Source organism: Chenopodium album, chromosome 21, assembly GCF_948465745.1.
Source record: "Chenopodium album chromosome 21, dcCheAlbu1.1, whole genome shotgun sequence".
Lineage (NCBI taxonomy): Eukaryota > Viridiplantae > Streptophyta > Magnoliopsida > Caryophyllales > Amaranthaceae > Chenopodium > Chenopodium album.
In genome coordinates this window covers 6,183,107-6,206,206 of record NC_137854.1, presented here as the reverse complement: position 1 = coordinate 6,206,206, position 23,100 = coordinate 6,183,107, and the positions used below count along the sequence as shown (strand labels likewise).

The window sequence follows — 23,100 nt, the reverse complement described above, 5'->3', positions numbered from 1 at the left end:
ATATATCCGTGTCTGACTTGAGTACCCAAATTCAAATAACATAGTCACCTTATTTGTAACCACGTCAAGTTCGGTGATTGTAGTTGTGACAGTAAAATTAATTAAACATGCATCTAAACAATCATAATAGAAAGTTCAGAGTTTTCACCCACGAGCGGAGAGCTAACCTTGGCAACCTTGCATTGCCCCCACTATATACGGTCAATCCGATTATTCCACCCTGAGATAAATTCCTACATCAACAATACAATTGAAAAGAATGAGAATGTTACCATAGATAATAATAAGACAGTCCTACAGAAAACATAAATTAAACATAAATTAAATTATTTAAGTGTTACAGGAAGTACATGAATATTATTGGTGAAGTGATTTGATTCCTTGCCTAAAAAGTTCAAATCAACTAGTGGGATGCATGAAGCAGTCATAAAAACGACTTAGAGATTTAAGACATTTTAAACTCCTACTACCTAACAATCTAACATACCACTCAACATAATTATTTTCAGTTTCAAAACCTCTTGCACCTGTGCATCAATAATTCCTTCACTAACTTCATATCAGATCACCAAAGAATGGCAGCTGAAAGAGTCATATTGGAGAACCTCGAAAGAGCCTTGAGCCGTGTGGAGGATCCGTGGCTGCTCTCATCAATGAAACTAGCGAATCTGAGAGAATCGCTGGTGGGGATTAAATGTGCAGTGGCAGAACTGGATGTGGTCAAGGATCATCCCATTCGCGTTAGCCTCAAAAAGCTTGTGGCTCTGCTTCATCAAGCTGATGACCTCCTTGATGAAGTCCTCACTCGCACTCATGATGGAAACTTTTCTAGAGTTGAAGATCAGAATGGGATTTTCGGGGAAAACCTCAGACGTGGCTTGCAGAGGGTGGTCAATGTGAGAAACAAAGTTGCAAAAAAGGTCGGTCTTTTCTACCCTTATCCCAGCAGACTTTCAATACTGGCTAGAAAAGTCGAGAAAACAAGCCAAGAATTTATAAAACTTGGGATGCTGATGCAGATGCAAAGTAATAACTCAAATGACCTTGAAAGGCCATTTGAGCCCTTTCAGTACACTTACCATCTATTTGAGGAAAAAATAATAGGAAGGGAGGAGAAACAGAAGGAATTCATAGAGAGGTTGGTTGAACCACTGATAGATAATAGTACCGGCGTCTCTGTTATTCCTATAGTAGGACAACGGGGAATAGGGAAGTCGGCTTTTGCACAATTAGTTTATGATGATGAAAAGGTGAAAGGTCATTTCGACTTGAGAATGTGGATTCAAGTTTCAAAGATGTCTGAGGGAGAGATCATTAAAGAAATTGTGGAATCATGTACATATAGGTCTAGTAATAAGCGAAATCCTAAACCTGCCAAAGTCCTGAATTCCCATGTTCATCAAAATGGATTGATATTTCGTGGTCTTTTGGGATGTCAAAATGTTGATACTACTCATCAAACAACTACTCCTAGCCATAGTGATAGTACTAATAAAACAAACATCTATGAGCGACGACTTCAGAGAGAGATTGAGGGGAAGCTCTATTTGCTTGTCCTAGATGATGCTTGTATCACACTTGGACATCGTTTGAAAGAGATATTAGCTACAGGTGCAAGAGGAAGTCGAATTTTGGTGACTAGGCGCTCAACTAAAGTAGCAAAACATGTCACACCTAAAAGTTCTGAATCTGACAAAGACAAAGAAGAAGACGCAGACGAAAAAGAAGAAGAAGAAGAAGAAGAAGAAGAAGAAGAAGAAGAAGAAGATGATGATGATGATGAAGACGCAGAAGAAGAAGAAGAAGAAGAAGAAGAAGAAGACGCAGAAGAAGAAGAAGAAGAAGAAGAAGAAGAAGAAGAAGAAAACAAAGAAGAAGAAGAAGACAAAGAGGAAGACAAAGAAGACAAAGAGGAAGACAAAGAGGAAGACAATGACGAATACGAATTAAGGGGCTTATTACCTGATTCTTCTTGGTCTTTGTTCGAAAAAATTGCTTTAGTACAGGGAAGCCTGAGGGATCATGAAAGGGAGCAGATAGGATTTGCAATTGCCAATAATTGCGAAGGTATTCCACTTACCATAAAAGTTGCGGCAAGCCTTCTTTATGGAAAAAGTAACGAGTATTGGTCGTCTTTCAATAACCAATTGACAGTAAGTGCTGAACAAAACGAGGACATCATGGATCGAGTCTTACATTTCAGCTACAGAGACCTTCCAACTCGTCTGAAAGCTTGCTTTGTCTATTGTTACCTGTTTCCTGATGATTATACTTTCAACAAGCAAGATTTACTTAGTCTTTGGATAGCACAGGGATTCATTGATCCACAGCATGGTCGAAGTTTGGAGGAAGCTGCAGATAAATACTTTCTGGAATTGACACGGCGCTGCTTCATTGAGGGTGTGACCACTGATGTTTTGGGAAACATAGTCACCTGTAAGATGCATCCCGTTATGCGCAACCTAGCATGTAAATATTCAGCAGGAATCGTGAGCTTGTGCGAGACTGATGATTCAGAGATTAATATGGATTTGAAGCATGTATCGTTTACCTGTGATGAAGATTCATTGAGCAAAATCTCGTCATCCAAGCTCGAATTACAATATTTACGGACGCTTCTTTCAGTCAACGAACCAGATTCTGACACAAAGATAGGTCCGTTGTTATGCAATATGTTGATCTCTAGCTTTGATTGCCTTAAGGTATTAGAATTGCATAATCTTGGGATCGAGAATTTGCCGGATTCCATTGGCAAGCTGATCCATCTGAGATACCTGGATCTCTCCAAGAACGATGGTCTGACTACACTCCCAAAGTCAGTTGCTGACCTGTACAACTTGCATACACTGAAACTTAACTCCTGCACAAAGCTGGAAAGATTGTGTTACTTTGGGGGGCTAGTAAATCTTGGCCGTTTTGAGATTGATGAGTGTGATAAATTGACTTGCATGCCTCAAGGTTTAGAGAAACTTACTCATCTTGAAACCTTGAATCGGTTTGTGGTCGGTGAGAATTATTCCAAAGACATGGATAACATTGGGCTAAAAGCACTAAAAGATCTCAACAACCTCCGAGGACGGCTGGCAATTGAATTGACAGGAGATTGGACATCCATTATAGCTGAAGCCGGATTAGCAAAGTTAAGCATTAAAGAGCACCTAAGGGAGTTAAAGATCAGCTGGGCAAAAACGGACTCAAATGTGGAGAAGGTATCTCATAAGCTATCTGATGAAGAAAGAACACCTTACGAACAGCTGCTTAAGAAGCTCTGTCCAAACGAGAATCTCCAGATACTCTGTATAGAAGGGTACAGAGGGGGGGACTTTCCAGAATGGGCAGGGGTGAAAAATTTGGTTACTCATCTCGAGAAATTAGTTGTTATCAGCGTTGAAGGATGTGAAAAATGCCAGCATCTTCCACCATTTGGGGAACTTCCTTCACTCAAACGACTCACCCTTAGACACATGGCCAATGTGCAATACATGGAAAGAAAAAAATCCCTAGTCTCTACATTCTTCCCATCCCTGGAAGAACTTACCCTCCACAATTTTTACAAGCTAGAAGGATGGCGGGAAGAAGTGACTTCTTTACCAGAGTTGATGCTTAAATCAAAAATGATAGAGCAGCCAGAGCCAGTTCAATCATTCCCTCGTCTTACCAAATTATTGATTTGGAACTGCCCCAATCTGAGATCTATGCCTTTGTTCATGAAGGTTACAGACCTTAACCTGTGCAATGTCAATTGGAAGCTGCTAGAAGCATGTGCAAAGAAGGTATCTCATGCCTTCCAACAGCAGGTAGAAATAGAAACCGGCATCACTCACCTGCAGATTAAGGGATGCTCGGGCCTGGAGAGCTTTGACGTAGTCAGAAAATGGTTAGGGGATGTTTCTAAACTGAAACATCTTGTGGTTGAAAGGTGTCATGAACTAAGTTTGCTGGCCTCGGAGCTGGAGCATTTACCCTCTCTTGAGAGGTTAAAGATTTCCAATTGCAGAAAACTCAATCTCTCTGACAATGGGGCTAGTACCACAGACAACCTTAGAGCCAAATCATGGATACCAAGCAGGATAGTTCGCCATTTTAGTAGAACCTCAACAACTGTTACAAGTCCTACAACTCCATGGACATCGTTAGAAAAACTTCGCCAATTGACCCTCCACGATATCCCAAAGATGGAGACTCTTCCAGAGGGGCTGAAGCACGTAAAAAGTCTCAGATCACTGTGGATATCATCATGTCCGGCCTTGACAGAACTGCCAGAGTGGATTGGTAACCTTACAGAACTTCAGCACCTTCATATTGAGAGATGCAGGCGACTAACAAGTCTACCAGAAGGTCTACAGCACATAGTATCTCTAATGAAAGTCGAGATTACTGAGTGTCCAGAACTGATGGAGCGCTGCAAAGAACACACAGGTAAAGACTGGGACAAGATCAAACATGCTCAGGTTTTGCTCCACAAATCTTGGCGGTATGGACTCATGCCAGAGCTAGAAACCTCAAAAAACAGATCTAATGTACGGTCACTCACTGATGTTAAATACTTTATCGTTCCCTTGATAGCAGAAGGTACTTGATGACGCTTCAACCAAGTATACTGTGTTTCAAATTGTACTTTCAGAATTACCTTCAACTGTTAGATTTTTTTTTTTTTTTTTTGTTGTTCTTTTTGGTTTCTTAATTTAAGATTTTAACTTTAGTTCTCCTCTTCCAGAAACATGAAACTGTGATCTGACATTTCATCACATGAAAAGCCTGCCAACTGTTGAATGTTTGATGCATCAAAAGAGAAATACACACAAGCATTCGCAGACAATAAATACTCTATTACTTGAGGCTTTCGGAGCCATAGCATTATAGCAACAGCAACACTTGTTTCTCTGACGCTTCATTGAATCATTGATGTACTGTTTTCATTCATTTTACATCATTATGTACTTCAGTATTCAATATTATTCTTCTTGACTATTTATTTAGTTGTTTTTAGATAAAAAGATCGTCACCAAGAATTGCACTGTCTACCTCTTTTCTTTTCTCCACCTTCTGTTGAGAGTCTTGTTGAAAAGCAGGACTAGACTAAGTTGCAATTCTTCACTAATCATGGCCTAGTTCGTAATACTTAACACAGTGTGCATGAATAACAAAAATTACCATTAACTAAATATATATGATACACATTGATTTACGTACTCCCTCCGTGTTTTTTTTAAGTGATACACTTTGACCGGCACATAGTTTTAGGCAATTTAATTGACTTAAATAAAATAAGAGGTTAGTGGAGTATTAAAAAATTGTTAAAAGAAATATAGTGGGGTTAATAGTTTATTGAAGAGTAATGAATGTGAGAGGAAAAATATAATAAAAAAAGTAGTAGTGGGTTTGGGTGGGGACCATGAGAGGAGAGATATAATATTCTCATGTATTTTCTTGACAAAAAAAGGAAGTGTATCACTTAAAAAAACACGACCAGAAATGGAAAGTGTATCACTTAAAAAACTACGAAGGGGGTAATATCAATTTGGCTACTGGCAAAGTGGCAAGTGGGGCTTACTCTACAAGAAAACTAATTTCGCACATTCAAAATATCTTTAACAGATACTCCCTCTGTTTTTAAATATTTGCTTCATTTCTCTTGGACACACATGCTGATACTAATCTTTTATCACTAATATCTTTAATTATCAATAAAAATAAATTCTAACAATTGAAAATTAATAATCTTTTCATTGAGATGATTCCAACAAGTACCCACAAGACTATATTTTTTCTTTTGTATAAATCACAAATATTAGTCAAAGACAAATAAATAGTGCAAAATAAAATAAAAATGGAGGCAGTATTTAAAAACGGAGGGAGTAGTATACTTCCTCCGTTTTTTATTATTGCACCGAAGGGGTTGAGTACAAATATTTTGGTAGTGGAAAAAAGTAAGAGAGAGAAAAGTAAAAATACAAAATTACCCATGTGACATATTGATAAACTAAAAAGTAACTGTGAAAAAACAAGAGTATGTTGGGTATTTGTAGTGTGAACACAAATAATTTTTTTCCTAAAGAGGAAATGGTGTAACATTTGTGAAACTTCCTAAAAAGACAAGTGATGCAGTAATAAAAGAACGGATGAAGTACATGAATTTGCTACTTGAATATACCAACAATATACTCTTCCAAACCATCCAAAATATTAGGACCTTGGATTTGAGGGGGGGGGGGGGGGGGGGGAACAAAAACAAACAAAAAAAAAAAAAAAAAAAAAAAAAAAAAAAAAAAAAAAAAACTAAACTTAAAAGTGACAAACAAAAGAACCTGATGAACAAAAAGAAAATAGCTCAAGACTGGTCAGAGACTCGTAGTATATAATGATTATATTCTTCAGATACAAATGAGAGAGAACCTTGCTTTACTACAATGATATGATGCAGAAAACTTTACAACTTTGCATCTAATGGCAGAACAAAGAAGAAGTAACAATTGGGTAAGAGAAGAAAACGCAAATACAAAAGATGAAATCTGTAGTATTTGATGGCCAGACCTCCAGGTACTTAAAGTCTCAAGTACTATACACCAGAACGTATGTGGATGCCAATGGCAATAGTCAAGATAGTAAGGATACAAAAATAAATAACAGCATGGATCAAAATAGAAATCCCACTGGTGCACATATTTCCAAATTCCACTATCCTTGTTCTCGCAGGCAGTTGAAACAGCAGCCCTGGCGACAACAATATGAACAGCCCCACAGACACCACCACCGGCCCCCAATCTACCATCATCTTTCTCTCTGTGTTTTTTTGTTCTGACTCCTGCTCTCACTCTCCCTCTGCTTCTCTCGAGTGGCTAATTCTTTTAGTGTCACTCTAGCAAACACCTGTCTCTCTCGAAGTCTTTAAAAAAGTTTAAGGAGAAGGAAAGAATTCCAAGGGAATATGTAGAGCAAATGAGTGGGAATTCCTTGGTGAAGAAGGATAAGAATGAAGGGAAGGAAGACAAGCTAACGAAGGAAAAGAGAAGCAAAAGAAGAGAAGTGGGGTAATAAAAAAAGCTAAGGAGGGAAGGGATCAGGAAAGGTATAGATGTTTTAAAACACTTAGTGGGTTTGCTTTAGTAGATCAAACAACTGCTTTTCCAATTTACGCTTCACAATATAGTTAAGTATGACTGTCTGTGTGTGTGTGTTATCTTTTCTTTAATGGGTGCTTTGCCTTTGCTTTAGTTTTCGATCGTCGGAAAAAGCAGCAGGCAATGTGTAAAGTTGTGGACTCAAGACTTGGAATACGTAGGCAAGGCTTCTCTTTTTTCTTGAGTTGGCTACTAGGCTGGTTATCAAAAGCTATTTTGTCTAACAAGATTGATAAAGCTAAACATGATTAGATACAGCAAAGATCCTTTCACATTTTATATGCCACTCATTACTCGAGAGAATGAAAACATACATATATACATACTTTATAAAAGGTAAGTTATAATACTCTTACGGCCAAAACCACGCTATTTACATGTATATAATAACATTTGACATAACTTTTATCCAACTGAAGGAAAGAAAAAACCTCTAACCAGTATACAACCATCAATTTTCTTGGAAGTGAGGTGTTTAATATGCAATCATCAACCTGTCAGTACAAGGATTCAACCTTAAGACCTCAAGATTACAAAACGAATCATCAAACCAATTATAAACCCTACTTGGTGAATATAACAATTGACATTGACTTCGGATTTCTTCTATGTTTCTCATACCAAATAGTGCCAACCTTATGTCCAACTTTTATTATCGCGTCTTCAAATTAATACATGCTACTAATAAAGACTCACCACTTAGAAAGGTTATACTTCATTCAATAGAATACTGAAACTTAAACTACAGAAAGAAAGGAATCCACTTCTTTTATCCATCCTTCGTTTGTACTCATTTACTTCCCATGTGCTGATGTGCATGTAATATATTACTCCCTCCATTCCTAAATAAAAACCTATTTTTTCCAAAAATTATTATCCCTAATTAAAAACTTGTCTTTCATATGGGTGGGAATGTGTGATATGTTATCCACTAAGGGGGGATTTGGTATGAAAATTTGTAATGTAGGAAACGTAACCAAATAAGTGTTCCATTTCTATTAGTTTGGTATGAGCTATAAGTAACAAATACCGTATCCAAAAGGTAACAAAATCCCCCAAATTGTTACCCTTATCCAACTAGTGAAACAAAAATGTGTTTCCCTCCTCAATCATAAATTTCTCAATTTGTTTTCATTCCATAAAGATACCAAACATATACAGTATCAAAGGTAACGTATATCATTACCCTTTCCCTTATATAAATCCTTTCCATTCCGTTTACGGAATTTATACCAAACTCCCTCTAACTTCTATTCTTTAATCAACTTAATTCAATAAAATCATGTAATGTCACTATATTTACTCTCAGTTCCCCAAATACAATAAACTATTCTCACTGTCAATTTTTTTATTCAACTATAATCAACGATTCCTTGCCAAAATTCCTCTCCTAAAACCTTCATGTAATATTCATAAACAAAATCAACAGCTAATTAGTTATATATAAAAACTACTTTTAAGTATTACCAAATTTAGAAAGAAAGCATTGAAGATGCTCTAGATGAGGACAAACTGGTTTTCTTTTAGAGGCTAACTTGAGACAAAAGCAAAAGCTGGAGTGCTGGATGGTAACCCTCTACGGGATGTCATCTACCATGAAGTACAGAATCAATCCTAAATCCCTATCAAGTTCCATGATTTCGATCTCGTGATGTTTCCTTCCAGATTGGGTCACCTCTTTTGTCTGCGCACTAACCAAGTTGTATTAGTCTGTCTCTCTCTATCTCCCAATCTACTGGCCCAAAACTATCCTGTATATATAAATGAGACTCTGTTTAATCTCCAAAATATCACACCAATCACCATCAATACATCACTCAAGAAGCCATCTAAAAAAAACAGGGCAATCAGTAAGGCAGAGAAAGAGAAATGGCTGATTGGGGACCAGTGGTGGTTGCGTTGGTTCTGTTTATTCTGTTGACACCGGGACTGCTGTTTCAGCTGCCCGGGAAAAACAGAGTGGTGGAGTTTGGAAGCTTGCAGACCAGTGGGATGTCAATAATAGTCCACACCGTCATCTACTTCTGCCTCATCACCATTTTCCTAATTGCTGTTGGCGTCCATATATACACCAACTAGCCCTCACTCCTATGCTGAGATTTTCATGTTTCAACTGTCTGCTATTTTGATTTGTTATTTATTGGTTTGTTGGTATTCAAATCCATTACTTTAAGGATGTTTTTCACTCTTATAATGTAATTCTTTCAAGATGTTTAATGATAATAAAAATTTCTATACTACGGACTACTGAGAAATACTGTGATCTTTAACAATCGCACAATTGCAACAAAGCATAAACTACACATTAATCGCTTGACAACAAGAGAATGTATTAACCAACCAAACAGCAAATCACAAACTATCATGACTACAATAAAAATTTTGCATTTTGCAGATTGATGCATAATCCATAGTACCATCAAATATGCTGTTGACCTAAAATTTGTGGTAACAAATAATACCCTTGGCTATGGCAATAGCATAATAGCATATGTAAGCCTGATAGACACGTAGAACATTAGCATAGCATTTTAACAAATATAATTGTGAATGTATTTTGATCCGAGCAACAAAAGCATACTTAACATATCCCACAAAGGAAAAGGAGATTCTACTCTGTTTTTTTTTAAATAGCAAGGGGATTCAAAGGAAGTTTGTTCAAACTGTAATAGGAAAAAAAATGGAGACAAATTTGTTTGGAGTAATAAAACCTTTAACCTAAAAAAGAGAAACTAAATCTGATCTAGCCAAATAATGAATCTAGATTGACCCGAAAAAAATAACAAATAAAAAATATAAAGGGTGAAATCAAACCAATTTTAAGAAGCGTTACTATAGAGAAAATGTATTATAAAGTACCTATATGCAAATAAATTTAGTAGTTCGTATAAAATAACTATAATTAACAATTTAACACTATAGACAAATATAATTGTGGTGTTGTAATAAAAAAGATGGACAAATCAAACCTTAAAACATAAGAAAAAGAGTTGGGTTTTTTTACTGTTCAACTTCAGGGTTTGTGCCAAATTGCGTTCACTTACGTTGAAAAGGTCAAAGGGAAACTAGTCAAACCCTCAAAAGAAATCTAGGCCGTTCAAGGTACTCCAAAGTCCAAACCCTCAATAAAATAAAATAATTAAAATTTTAGAAAAATATATATAAAATAGAATGAAAAATGGTGCTAGAGTTGAACCCATGTATTTCCATAGACCAATTCTTTCTGATCTAGATATCCCTTCCCAATAGAACAGAAACCACTGTATCCAGAGAAATTCAAGATCGCAGAACAAATGGCACTTTGGGGAGTATCCCTGGTGTTGCTGGCATTTGTACTGAGCGTAGTGCTATCACCAGGAATGGAATTCCAGCTACCAGGTAATAGTTCTCAGTGAAATTCAAAAGGAGGCACAATTGTTCTCTCTATTCGCTCTCATTGTCATTTTATTACAGTAGCATATGACCATGAAACTAAGAGTCTGAGACAGCATGTGATTGTATTTACTATTCTTTTGGTCTCAAAACCCTGTCTAGTAGTTGAAAATATGGCTATATTTTTTTTTCTTTTTTTGGTCATAAGTAATTAATTTATGTTTTTCATATGCAGACCCCTTCATCTGCCTGCTCATCTGCAGCCTCTAGCATCTCTGTATCTCAAATGTCAGGTCAAGTAAGCACAGAAAGTGAAGAATTTTGGGGCTACAAGAGCAGCTGAAGTTTGATTTTTACTACGAGGATGAAAAGGAACAGTGAGCCATGTAAATCAATTCTGTATGTTTTTTTTAAATAATTCCAATCTCATCCCTTCATGTGTTCAGGGCGTTCAGCACTCACACTTTTTAACTCTACTCAATCACATCCTTTTACTCTTCTTAAAGGTTTAATATAAAGGTATGATCACCAAATAAACCTAGGCATAAAAATCCCCGAATCTTAAAAGAAACAACACTTTTCAACAGCACTACAACACTATATTCATGAAGTCTATAAGCAGCAATAAGTTTAAGCTGAACATTTGTACTTCTTTTGGGCTAAGTCTACTACTGTATGAGAATAGTTGCCAAGAAAATGTTGTACATGGCATAACTAGGAGGTTTTCTAGAAGAAAAAAAAAATGAAGCTAGTAGTTACTAATTCCGTAATGCAGAAACACCTTAATGGAATTTAGAATTTATGGTACAGAAACCTGATTCTGCATGTTCTTAAGCACAGCGCCATTTCATTTGGTTAAGTCATTTATTTCCTGGACATGATTGCGAAATGCCAGAAGCAGCAGTCATAGTAGGCTTTCCAGTAAAGGTGTTCAGTAACAGATGGAAAATTTCACTATAATGAAATGATCTGTAGTTGAATGAGTACCCAGAAGAGAGAGATATAAAGCCATAAGAAGATACAAGGATGAAGATTGATAAAAAAGAAGTCTCGGAAGGAAGAAAGCTAAAGGAAGTTTAACAGACAACATTGCCATAACAGAATCTGACTTCAGACCTTAAAGAAAACCCTAAAACCTACTCACTTATTGGTAATTTGATTCTGACTTCCGAGTCAAAACAAGGCACATCCAAGTGACCCAACACTAAATTATCCAGAATCTACCACTTGCCCCAAATCCAGAGTCAAATAAACAGAAATGTCTAAACAGTATCCAAGAAATTACTTCCAGCACTACAGAATAGCAAAATTTGGCTTGTACAATTGCTTTTGGCATACATAAAAACTAAATGAGCAATTACTATATATTTATATTTTTAACAATAAAATAAAAATGCAGAAATCAGCCAATTAGAATTCATAGAGCAGAAAAACAATCTTACAACACTAATATGTGGACAAGATACAGCCATCGTAACTCAGCAACCGAATTTCTACAATTGACAAGCCATATCATCCTCATGAGCATTTCCAAGCTGAAAAGAATGAGAATGTTTAAACACTAGTCAAGAATACACTACCAGCAGACCAAACACATAGCTGCTTCTGACATATTTTATAAATGATCATATATTTAGCAAGAGTATGAGAATCCAAAAAGCAGTCATCTAAGGAGAAAAACATTCTTACAAGTTACAAGCTTACAACACTAATATACTAGGACAAGAGACAGCAACCGCATCTCAGCAACCCAAAAGTTCTCTCTACAGTTGACAACCAACGTCATCCTTATAAGCGTTTCCAAGCTGAAAAAAACGCAACCAAAATACAATTAGCACATGAACAACAACAATTATACACATGAAGGAACTAAAATTAAGAAGCTCAACCATCGGCTTCAATTACTTAAAGATTCAGAATCCAAAATTTGTCTCTCTTTATTCGCTAAAACTAGAACTACAAAAACTTGCATTAGCAATCCAGCATATAATACAAAAGTAAGCCTTCTAATCAAATACTTATCATTGACAACCTCAGACCAGCCGAGTCAATCAGATGTTGACTGATACGTAATCGACTGAACACTACTTGAAATTGGCTATTCTGTTCCTAAACAAAATGTTCCAAATATCTATTCTCGAAGAAGATACATTGAGCTTAGCGAGTGCGAACATAGTACAAAATTGAGAATTATCAATCTTCAAAATACAAACATGGACCATATATCTACATCATTTCAATCAAATATCAAAATCACACATTATTATTACAAAGAAAGTATCAATACAATCAAATATACATAAACCCTAGAATTGAAAAAAAGAAGAACCCTAACCAGGAACATGTTGGGGAGATAAAGCCCAGCAAAGAAAAGATCGTCCAAAATCAGACAAATTGGAGAGAAACCCAGCAAAATAGAAGACCAAAACAAGTCCAATAATCCATGGCATCAATATAAATCCAATCAGAAAGGCAACTGATCCAAGTATCATCAACGTCAGCGAAATTCCCAAGAACAAACAAGCAAACGACGCCGGAGATATCTGTGTCGGGTAATACGGCGTCGTATTACGGCGGATTGATAACGAGGTAGAGGGATTTCCCGGCGAGAGTGTCGCCGGAAAAGGGAGTGTGATCGGAGTTGGATACTGGAGAATATGAAAAATCATAGAACAGAGGTCGTATAAAACCCTGATTTGTGGATCATCTTCTTCGTTTCTAGCCATTTTTTCCACGAAATTTGGATGATTTGATTTGGATTTTAGGGTTTGAGATGATGGATTGATTGTTTGAGTTGCAGAGAATGATGGCGGCAAAAAAGATAAGGATTTTGATTGAGTTTGTAACTGTAATTTTGGAATTTTGACAGATAGTTGAGTGATTGCACTGTGTACCCCTAATTGGCCAAATAGAAGGAGAATCCAAAGTGCAGTTCAGTATGGGCAGCGAAGCGAGCCAACGACCAGGAAATGGCGGGGTGAGGACAAGTCACTTGTCGGTTCAATATAGTGGTCCCGAGATGTCAGTGGGGTGGTCAAGTAGGCGACCCGCCCCATTAGAACGGGAATGGGTCTCGATTTGGTGGGTGTTGGGGCGGGGATGCAAATAAAAATTATACATGTTATGACTTATGAGTGATGTGGTGGGGTGGATTTTTAGGTTATGCCCGCCCCACCTCATACTCACGTCTATGGATGTGTTTGACAAAATATAGCTTTGAAATTAGTTGCTAGTTGTGAAGGTAGTTGTTAGCTGTGTAAGTAGTTGTTAGTTGTCAACAAGTTGTATAACTGTAAAGATAGATTATTTGGTATGAGTGTTCGGTAAGTAGCGTTCAACAAGTTGTTACATATAAAAATCAATTTTTTATTTTCAAAACTATAGATCAAATTTTCAATACAAATATTTAAAAAAAACCCGGTGTACAGTATTTTACTGAAAGGCGGTGGAAAGAAAAGGAAGGTTTTACACACCCACCCAAGTTAAACATATTTCTCGCTCCTTCATTCTCATTTCCCACTTTCAGATACTAGAACTAGAACTTCTCTCTCCTCCTTTTATTCTCTCTCTTCTACATTTACTTAGACTTTCTCTTCCAATCTTTTTGGGTGATTCAAGTTTTTTCTGCCTTCCATTTCTATATCCCTTCGATTTTCAAGTTTATTGTTTTAATTACTTTATGGTTTTTTTTTTTCAACTTCTTTTTTTTTTCTCAGCTTCTAATTATAATGGTAAGTGTTTTTTTTTCGGAGAAGATAATTGCTCCTTGTACTTTCAAACAAAGGAATCGATGTTATACGAAGTACTTTTTTAATTTTATCTTTTGTGTTAATTTTTTTATTTTTATCTTTTTTTGTTTATTTTGTTGATTTTTCAATGTTTTTTGTCAACTTTTGTTAGATTATGGGTAAATTCTGTAAATATAACAGTAATGTTATATGAGTGAAGATATAATGGGTAACTTTTTTTGATTTTATAAGGGTAACTTTTGTGTATAAAAGGGTAACTTTTATTAGAATAAAGGGTAACTTTTGTTGATTTTTTTTTTTTTTTTGGTGTTTAGAGAGCCACAAGGGCGGATGATGAGAATCGATCCCAAGATCTCTTGGAATCGGGAGGGGAGCTCTAACCACTTGAGCTATCCCTCACTCAACTTTTGTTGATCATATACACTTTATGTGTTCATTTTGTGCAAGTCATGGCAATTTTGACGTACATCTATTTCTGGGTAATACACGTTGTTGATTTCATTAAAAAATTTGGTATTTCACATGAAATTGATAATTAAATAGTTTACCATCTGCAAATTTGTGAAATCATTTAAAATGTGGCAAAGTAATGTGATTATATTCATTTTGATGGAGCTAGTTTTGTACTGTAATTACTGTGTTGCTAATGTAAATCCAATGACAGGGATACAACCCGCCAACAATGTATATGGTAAGGACGTTGGCATATATTAGTGTGTTTTTGTAAAATATGGGTCACTTTTGTGGAAAAAAAAAGGTCACTTTTGTGAAAAAAAGGGTCACTTTTGTGAGAAAAAAGATTACTTTGTGAAATATGGGTCATTTTTGTAAAACCAAAAGGGTCACTATTCGCAAAATATTCGATGTACAATAAAATTATTGTAAACCGTGGGCATGCAAAAGTTTTTGAATTTTCAATAGCTACCTTTAACTTCAAAAGCTAATAAACTACCTCTACCACTAAAAGCTACCCTAACTAATACTTTGTCAAACACTTACATTTTTTGTTAAGTAGTGATTTGACCAAGTCAAAGCACTAAAAGCTACTCAAAAGTTAGCACCGAACACGCTCTATATTTTAAAACTATTTTATGATAAAAAATTATGTAAAATAAAAAAAGCAAATATAAATATTAGGAGTGTGTAACATTAACAATATATTTTTTAAGTAATTTATATTAATTTTTGTAGAATTGAGTATATGGCAGGAGCAATTAGGCAGGTTTTTGATGAGGTCATGAGGATTAAATGGGGGTGGGGCGGAGATGGTTTTGAAATTATACCTGCTGAAATGGAGATGGGATAAATTTTATACTCGCTAGGGATCAAAACTTTAGATGGAGTTGGCATTGACATCCCTGCCTTCCCTGGTCCCAAGTCGATGTGAGTTGGTTTTAGTTGGGTTCAAAAAGGGTAAAGTCGGTTCAATATTATGGTAATGGGCATTTAAAAAGGGTAGGCCGCTGATCTACGGAATATCATTTTATTTTTCCTTTTATTTAAAAAAAAAATTAAAAATCAATTTAGCCTTTTGGCGTTGCGTTTCATGTCGACGAACTTCTTTCGCGGCAATTTCAAAATCAAATGCGTAGGGTTTCCTTGTCAGTCAGAATTCGGCAGACATTCGAGCGCAAAGGTTAGGGTTTCAGAATTAATATATGAATTGATGATTTTTTAATTCTAAATTTTACAGTAATTGATGCAATTGAATGGATTTCGATCAAATCGAATTTTAATTTCGAATAAACTTATCGTTTTTGATGAATGTGGTGTGTTTGATTCGCATAATTTGGTTTTTAGAGTATAAATATGAAATGAAAGGAGTGTAACTTACTATTATGCTTCTTGATTTTACCAATTGAGATAAACTAGGGTTTATTTTAATGTAATTTCCTTACTGTTTGTTTGAGCCTGTTACCATTTTTAATTTCAAGTATAATAAAAGAATAAAGATTAAAGCATCTTTCAAATACAAGTATCTTATAATAGAAGAATTGAGTCTAATGTCTTATCTTGATATGCATATCATGTTTTTGATCTTGTGAAAAAGCCTTTTAATTGTAGAATAATAAATTGTTCTGTGTTATCTAATCCACTTATACAATTAACAAAGTGTACAAATACAATTCAGCAAATCTCCTATGACTTTGATCCTCCGTTATCCGTATTTTACAATAATCAACTGATTATCTAGATGCACTATTGTTAACTTATGTGGATCGATTAGGGAGAATAATAAGTCGAATAAATTTGAAACAAGTTTGGACAGTCTTAATTTTTTAAGTGTGTTGCTGTGATAGTTGCTGAAGCTGAATTGCTGAAACCTAACAATAGTAGCTCTCGTTGTCTCAGCATACAAGTTGCCTCTGTTGATGTGGCCATGAACAATACTGAAAATATAATACGTAGTTTAATTTTCCGTGCATATTGCTCGTTTTCACCTCATTGAAGTTATAAGCCAATAGATTGTCTTTCTTGTACACAAGACCACAAGTTGGTCCCTTGGTGGCATGGTCTAAAATTTTTGGAGGGTTATTCATTATAAGCAGATAAACCAAATTCTGTAATATGCTGTTCTGTGTGTTTTGTTCTGTTCCTAAGTCAATGAAGAAATTCATTTTAGGACATACAAAGAAATAACAAACAGATTAACAGAATAAATTCTGCATCTGTCAGAGTCGAAGTGGAAGTTTATTTTGGGATAGATGAGGAAGGGTACATGAACCTAAAGCATACAGATAATTTCAAACAAAAACATAATTTATCTTAGTGGTTTTTTGTTTCTGTTACTGAAAAAAAGGAAATATCATGCAGTTTTATGATACTGTTCTGGATTCTGTTTCTTTTCCTTTCTTTTAATTTGGATTTGTTAATCATAAAGATTGAGGTGAAATCTTGTCTTACAGAAAAGTATTATTATTGGCTTGTTATCAACAATATGACTTTAAAAAATACTTAATCCTACCGGCCAATCTACTGACTGCTTAAAAACTATATGTTATTTATGAAGCCAGATATATACTCGTATCTTTAACAAAGTATGTTGCTGCTTGATTGATTAATATATCAAATAACTGATATACTTTTTTTCCTTGGACGGTTGGACAACCCTTCAGTCAAAACAAGTTAATCATCCTTCATCCCTGTAGGATCAATATAAACTGGTAAACTTATGTAGTCTTGCAGCAGCAGACTCCTATATAGGCATGCTTTTCGGCAACAAAATATGAACAGTGAATAAGCTTTAACTCAAATTATCTGCATAAATTTATATCGCTCTCTTAATGAAGTTGAAGCTAATGGCATCCTTCAACTGGATTGCAGAACCTTCATCTATGTTTGTGATTCAGCTGATCATAAACCTTTACAAATCCTGACACATAATTGCTTTCAATCTTCTTTTTGACAGTAGAACAGTAATGAAATGTTAGGTTGGTTCATGTTCATGACCTGATTTGTTTTCTAAATATCAACTGCATTGATTCAGATAAATCAACCATCAAGAAATTAGAAATATTGGCACAACACTTTCTCACCAGTTGTCTAGAATTTTCTTGTGCTAGATGTTTAAATTCATCAAACAAACTTGCATGCGCTTCACTATTATGATTTATGAAGAAATTTTAAAATCCTTATCACAAGTCCTCATTAGAATTGTTATTATTGCAGAAGAATAATGATTTAGGAAATTCTAAATTGGAGGTTCCAACATCTTACAATTCAAAGAAGCATTCCTTTCACTTATGTTAGCACGTTTAGCACGTAAGTACATAATGTGTTTTTCTATCCTTGAAAGCCTGCAAAGTGCAGAAAAATCAAAGTAATAACTTAGTGAGTGTTATCCATACCATATAGTATTAAATTATTTGACTAGGATTAGGTCTATCTATAAAGGAGTATAGGAGTAATTCTCCCTTATCCATAGTTTAAATTTTGAACCAGCTAATCAATTTGATTTAAAATTAAAATATGATTAACAGAAAAGACATTGTAATATGCATCTGATAATTAATGAATGTGAATTGTGGAATCTTTGCTGAATTTGTTTCTGTCACTTAAAGCTGGCTCCACAAATATATGAAGAGACATATTGACACCAAGCTCATTGCAGGAACTAAGTCAACTAACAAATATCGATGAACAGATACAGAGCAATGAATTTGAGGCAATCCAACGAATTTTCTCTATGACAGACCTCTGGTCTCTGGACAAATTGCTGAATTCTGATAATGACGATCATATTGACTGATTGTACATGAAAAATGCTTTCTATGTGAAGATAGGAAGAACATTTGGCACTAATTTAAAGAGTCAGAGAGACCCTTTCATGAGTTTCATCCAACTCCTACCTTGTGATTTTCCAGAGGTACGCCATTAAATCTTTTTGAAACCAAAGTATGGACTAGTCTTTCTTGAATATGACTTGGAGATATACTAGATGGTTCATTAACTGATAGTGTCAAATTTCTCCAAGTAATTTCGGTAATTCTTGGTAGTGGATTAAAGAAATCTATATAATACTGTTCTGAGTTATTCAGTTCTGTGCCAAAGTTAGGGTGAGATTTTTTCAAGTTGGAGAAAGAGAAAGTTACACGTACATAAACCTAATTTAATTTATTTATTTTTTTTTTTAAAAAAAAAGTATCAGCAAGAACTGTCAAATTCTTGATAATGAAAATGATCTGTCTTGAAATGTTTCTTTCATCTGTTGCTGCAAATATGAAATATGAAATCATAGATTCTGCTAATAATAAGTTAATGATTTAGTTTAATTTCTTTTCTTTTCTTCTAGACTTGAAAGACTTAATCTAGAAGTGTCGTTGAAGATAATTTTACTGGCCTGTAATCAACATCATACCTCAAAAAAAGGCACAATCATTATGGTAAATTCCGTAGATGATTAAGATTATTCAGTTATTTACCACTAAAAAAGGCATTGCATAATTGCATTGCTTGGCTGATTGAAAATACCTCATGGTGACTTAGCATTTATGTAATCCAAGTGGACCATTCTTGAACTGAAAGCACATAGAATAAACCAACCTCCATCTTTGTAGGATTCATCTTAATCTGATTAGCTTATAGTAATACAAATTGCATTATTAGAACCCTATAAAAGGCAAGCTTCCTTAGCAACAAAATACATCATTATAAAAGGCAAGTGTACAATAGAGCATCTAAACTTCAATTTAAAGAATTGTTTAACTTGAATACACTTTCAATATGAAGGTCAAGCTGATCCCATCATTCTACCGAACTCCAAAACCTTCATCAACTACTTCGATTTGTTACCTTGTCAATCAGGACAGAAGACCTTTATCAATTCAAACACTTTCGTATCTTGTCCCTGACAGTAAAAATGATTCTGTCAATTATTTGGACAGCTATTTTGGTGCTGTTGCTGATGAGTCAGTTGACATGAAGGCCTCAAACTACATTTCTTCAGTAAAAGCACGCTTTAGGCATGAACTCACTTATTCAGAGTGAGTATACATCTAGGGCCACAGAGTTTTGATATGTTTTTCATACTGTGTCCGAGTCAATTTGCAATACCTTGTATACAAGTTGAGGTTATGGTAATAACTAGTTGTCTTTGTTACTCAGTTTGCACCATTATTTGGATATTGGTGCTTTTAAAGTCTTCTCTGGTAAAAGACATTATATAAACACATACAAGTATTTATAAAGCTGCTTTTATCACAAATTAATCCTTTTTTTTAAATTAAAACCTGTAAAGTACCTTTGTGCAACTCTATCAAATCCTCATAGTGAGGAACCACAAAAGGTGGAAAGTTGGCTATACAACTATCCAAATTTATATAAATACATACAAGTATTTATTCATGTAAAAGCTGCTTTTACCACAAATCGATCCTTTTCTAATGTGAACCTGTAATATACCTGTGTACAACATTATCAACTAATCATATTGTGAAACCACAAAAGGTGAAAGTTGGCTATAGAACTATCCAAATAATCAAATTCCACAAAATTCTCTTCTTGATAAGAGGTATAAAGTTAATTCTTGAGGCATAAACCAATGAGCAGGTAACTAGTTGGTTTGTAATTAATGGCATAACAGATGCTGCAAGACAATCTTATTGTCTAATCTGCATTACTTGGCCTCGGCTCTTCTTGAGTACCTCAATATTTAAGGTTTTTTTAAAAAAAAAAAAAAAAAAAAAAAGAAAAAGAAAAATTAGGAATCACTAGGCCTTATATTTTCCAAAGTTAAGGATTCCTTCTGATTGCATCTGTATTTTTTCTTCCTGGTAAGGTTGATGATCATTCACAAATCCCAATCTGTTTTTTCTTAGCAGCATCTGGTTCTACACTTCAATTATTGCAAGTTCCCTTAAGGTCTAACCTGTAACTTGTAGTGGAAGTCTAAAAATTTGAGTGAGCCACCGAAATTCTTTTTCCAACATATTCCATCTTAATTGTTAATTTTAATATTGAAATTTTTTCCTTTCTGCAATATACATACTATGTATGATGGATCACTAAGTATTAAAATCTTGAAATACAACTGGTACAGACCTTATCAAAAACCTTTTTTTATCTGGAACTTTATTTTGAAATATCTTCCCAATTAAGCTTTCTGACATTATTCTGCATCCTTGAGCCACGAAAGGATCATGCATGATGATACTGATGATGAGACTCCGATCTTATGAAACTTACCTAGGCATCCTTTTGTTTATCAGGGATCTTTTGGTACAAAGATCATGTGCATGAACAATCTGACTCATTTGAACTTTTGATCCACTTATGAATTGTTCTTATTTCTTCGTGATGACCCAAAGAGAATGGTTTTTGAGTCGGTTGTTTGCTCAAGAAAGGCAAACACCTTAAAATTCATCACCAATAGCATAATGAGTTTCCTTATCTTCAAAATGTCCACAAATATATTCGTTAACATCATGTATTCATCTTTCTCTGCTTAGTTGCTATAAGAGTATGTCTAAAGTCAAACCACTTTGTTAGAATATCATGGTTATCCTTAAACACTAGGCCCTCCCAGCCTCTCATAATCTTCTCCTCTTCAATCCCCTGTCTGCCTTTTAACCTCTAAATAAAGGGAAAAAAGGTTCCTTGTAAAAAAGCTTATTGGTCCATTGCAAAATGTACCAATATTACAAAATCTTATAAATCGAAATATACTATTCCCTCCATACTTGGTTCATCCCATGAGAGTTTAAAGCTAAGGGTGAGCCACTTTCTCATGGAGTTGTGGATATGCCTTCTATGCGTGTCAATATAAAAGATTCCAACTCTCTGCCTCTAATTTGGTCAGCTTCTAAAATCAGAGGAGATTTTGTCCCACTTAACATATTCTAGTTACTTTACAATTGGACAGATGCAGAGAGGTTCTTCAAAATACTTATCTTACATACCACCTTTTGTCACCAATGTCAGATTTTTAATTTGGTTTTACCATTAGAAAAAGATTTTCGGTACTGATCCTGATTTACAGGAACCTGCAAAGTTGGACAACATCGAGACTTTCTAATGCCTTATATCCCAGAGTTCCTAAGTACACGTGTAACAAGTGCACAATAATGCTAACAAGAAAAACATCCTATCTTATACTGATTTGATTCCATTTCCCTTACATTGATTAAAAATATGGTTAAAGATATGAATTAAACAATAAACTATAGAAAAAGGACTAGATTATGGAGGAGCTGAACTAGGATTGCTTCATTATCACCCTGATGGCGAATAAAAGCAAGTGTTCAGGTATGTTCTCTTTTTACTAGCTAGTGTTTTTTTAGAATTATAAATAATTAGTACACGCGGATTAACCATCGTTTAGAAGGAATTATTAAGTGATTCGGTTAGATATTTTTTTTCACTTTTGTATGATTTGCATACTAGATTCTCCATTTCTCCTAATTGTTTAAACACTAAAGTTCTGTAATCAGATAAACTTTGATTAATTAAAAATCATTTAACCACCCTGAACATTAACCTACCCAATTGAATTGAACCGTCATTTTCATACCTGAAAGAATATATTTCATTTCTATCTTTATAATAACTTTATGGACCACTAAAAGATGCACCAAAAACTCACTACTTAAGGCCCCCTCCAGTTAGTGAAGAAGCAAACCACACAAAGGTAAACACATCAGTATACACTACACATACACAACGAGAATAGCAGAGATGGGAGTGGTCAGGACATCCTTCTTCAGAGCAACAGAACCTTCATCAACTCTCAGATATGTGAGGCCGAATCAGACTTTTCCTACTGCCGCGTTGGTTGACTATGTTGTCAACCACGATGCCAAACCTCAGATGGCACGAAAAGTTTCGTTCATCACAGGTGACAGTTATAACTATTACAAGCCAGATTCAGTCGAGGAGTCCAGTAACTACTTTGGAGCTCCTGCTGATGATTGTGTTGATTTTAAGGCTGCTAACTACATCCTTCAAAGGAAACTCAGCCTTCAATATGATTCTGATTAACAGCCGAACTCTTACTATGAATGTAGCTTGAAAGTTGTCTTAATTCTCTGCTTTCTGGCTTTGTAGTCTATGACTTTGTTTTTAGGAACTTGGAAGCACTATGTAAGTTTTCTTAATGAAACTGGCATCATGTGTAAAGAAACTATAAAAATATATAAATCTTCTGTTCTCTTGTACTTCCTTATTTCGTGTACTCTGATCCTGCTCTATGTTGAGTTTAGATTAAGTCATACTTCGTAGAATCGTAGTATATATTCATTGGTATTTTCAGAAGCAACTGTTTTGTATGCTTAAATTATAGATGTGCAGGTAACAAGGTTTAAGACCATTTGGATGGTTTCATAAATGAATCAGTGCAAGAACAGTCACAAAATGAACATGGT

The 23,100-nt window shown here is 35.0% G+C and overlaps 1 protein-coding gene and 2 long non-coding RNA genes across 3 annotated transcripts; 2 read left to right on the top strand and 1 right to left on the bottom strand.

Annotated features, from left to right (window-relative positions):
- Nucleotides 1-575: 575 nt before the first annotated feature.
- LOC145602773 (putative disease resistance protein RGA1) lies at nucleotides 576-4,580 on the top strand. The gene is made up of 2 exons (XM_081658928.1): nucleotides 576-1,634; nucleotides 2,007-4,580. Exons 1-2 carry the CDS (start codon nucleotides 576-578, stop codon nucleotides 4,578-4,580), a joined length of 3,633 nt encoding a protein of 1,210 aa, XP_081515054.1.
- Nucleotides 4,581-11,698: 7,118 nt separating this feature from the next.
- Nucleotides 11,699-13,437, bottom strand: LOC145602801 (uncharacterized). The gene is made up of 3 exons (XR_014104620.1): nucleotides 12,829-13,437; nucleotides 12,183-12,298; nucleotides 11,699-12,028 (listed from the first exon to the last, which is right to left on the bottom strand). It is a non-coding gene; the product is annotated as an uncharacterized LOC145602801 (long non-coding RNA).
- A 2,094-nt stretch (nucleotides 13,438-15,531) lies between these two features.
- Nucleotides 15,532-22,893, top strand: LOC145602829 (uncharacterized). The gene is made up of 3 exons (XR_014104625.1): nucleotides 15,532-15,878; nucleotides 18,354-18,608; nucleotides 22,342-22,893. It is a non-coding gene; the product is annotated as an uncharacterized LOC145602829 (long non-coding RNA).
- The last annotated feature ends 207 nt before the right edge of the window (nucleotides 22,894-23,100 follow it).

Coding starts and splice junctions, on each gene's coding strand:
- LOC145602773 (XM_081658928.1), top strand. CDS start 576: ATGGCAGCTGAAAGAGTCATATTGGAGAACCTCGAAAGAGCCTTGAGC. Junction 1,635..2,006: donor CAAGAGGAAGTCGAATTTTG/GTGACTAGGCGC, acceptor GCTTTAGTACAG/GGAAGCCTGAGGGATCATGA.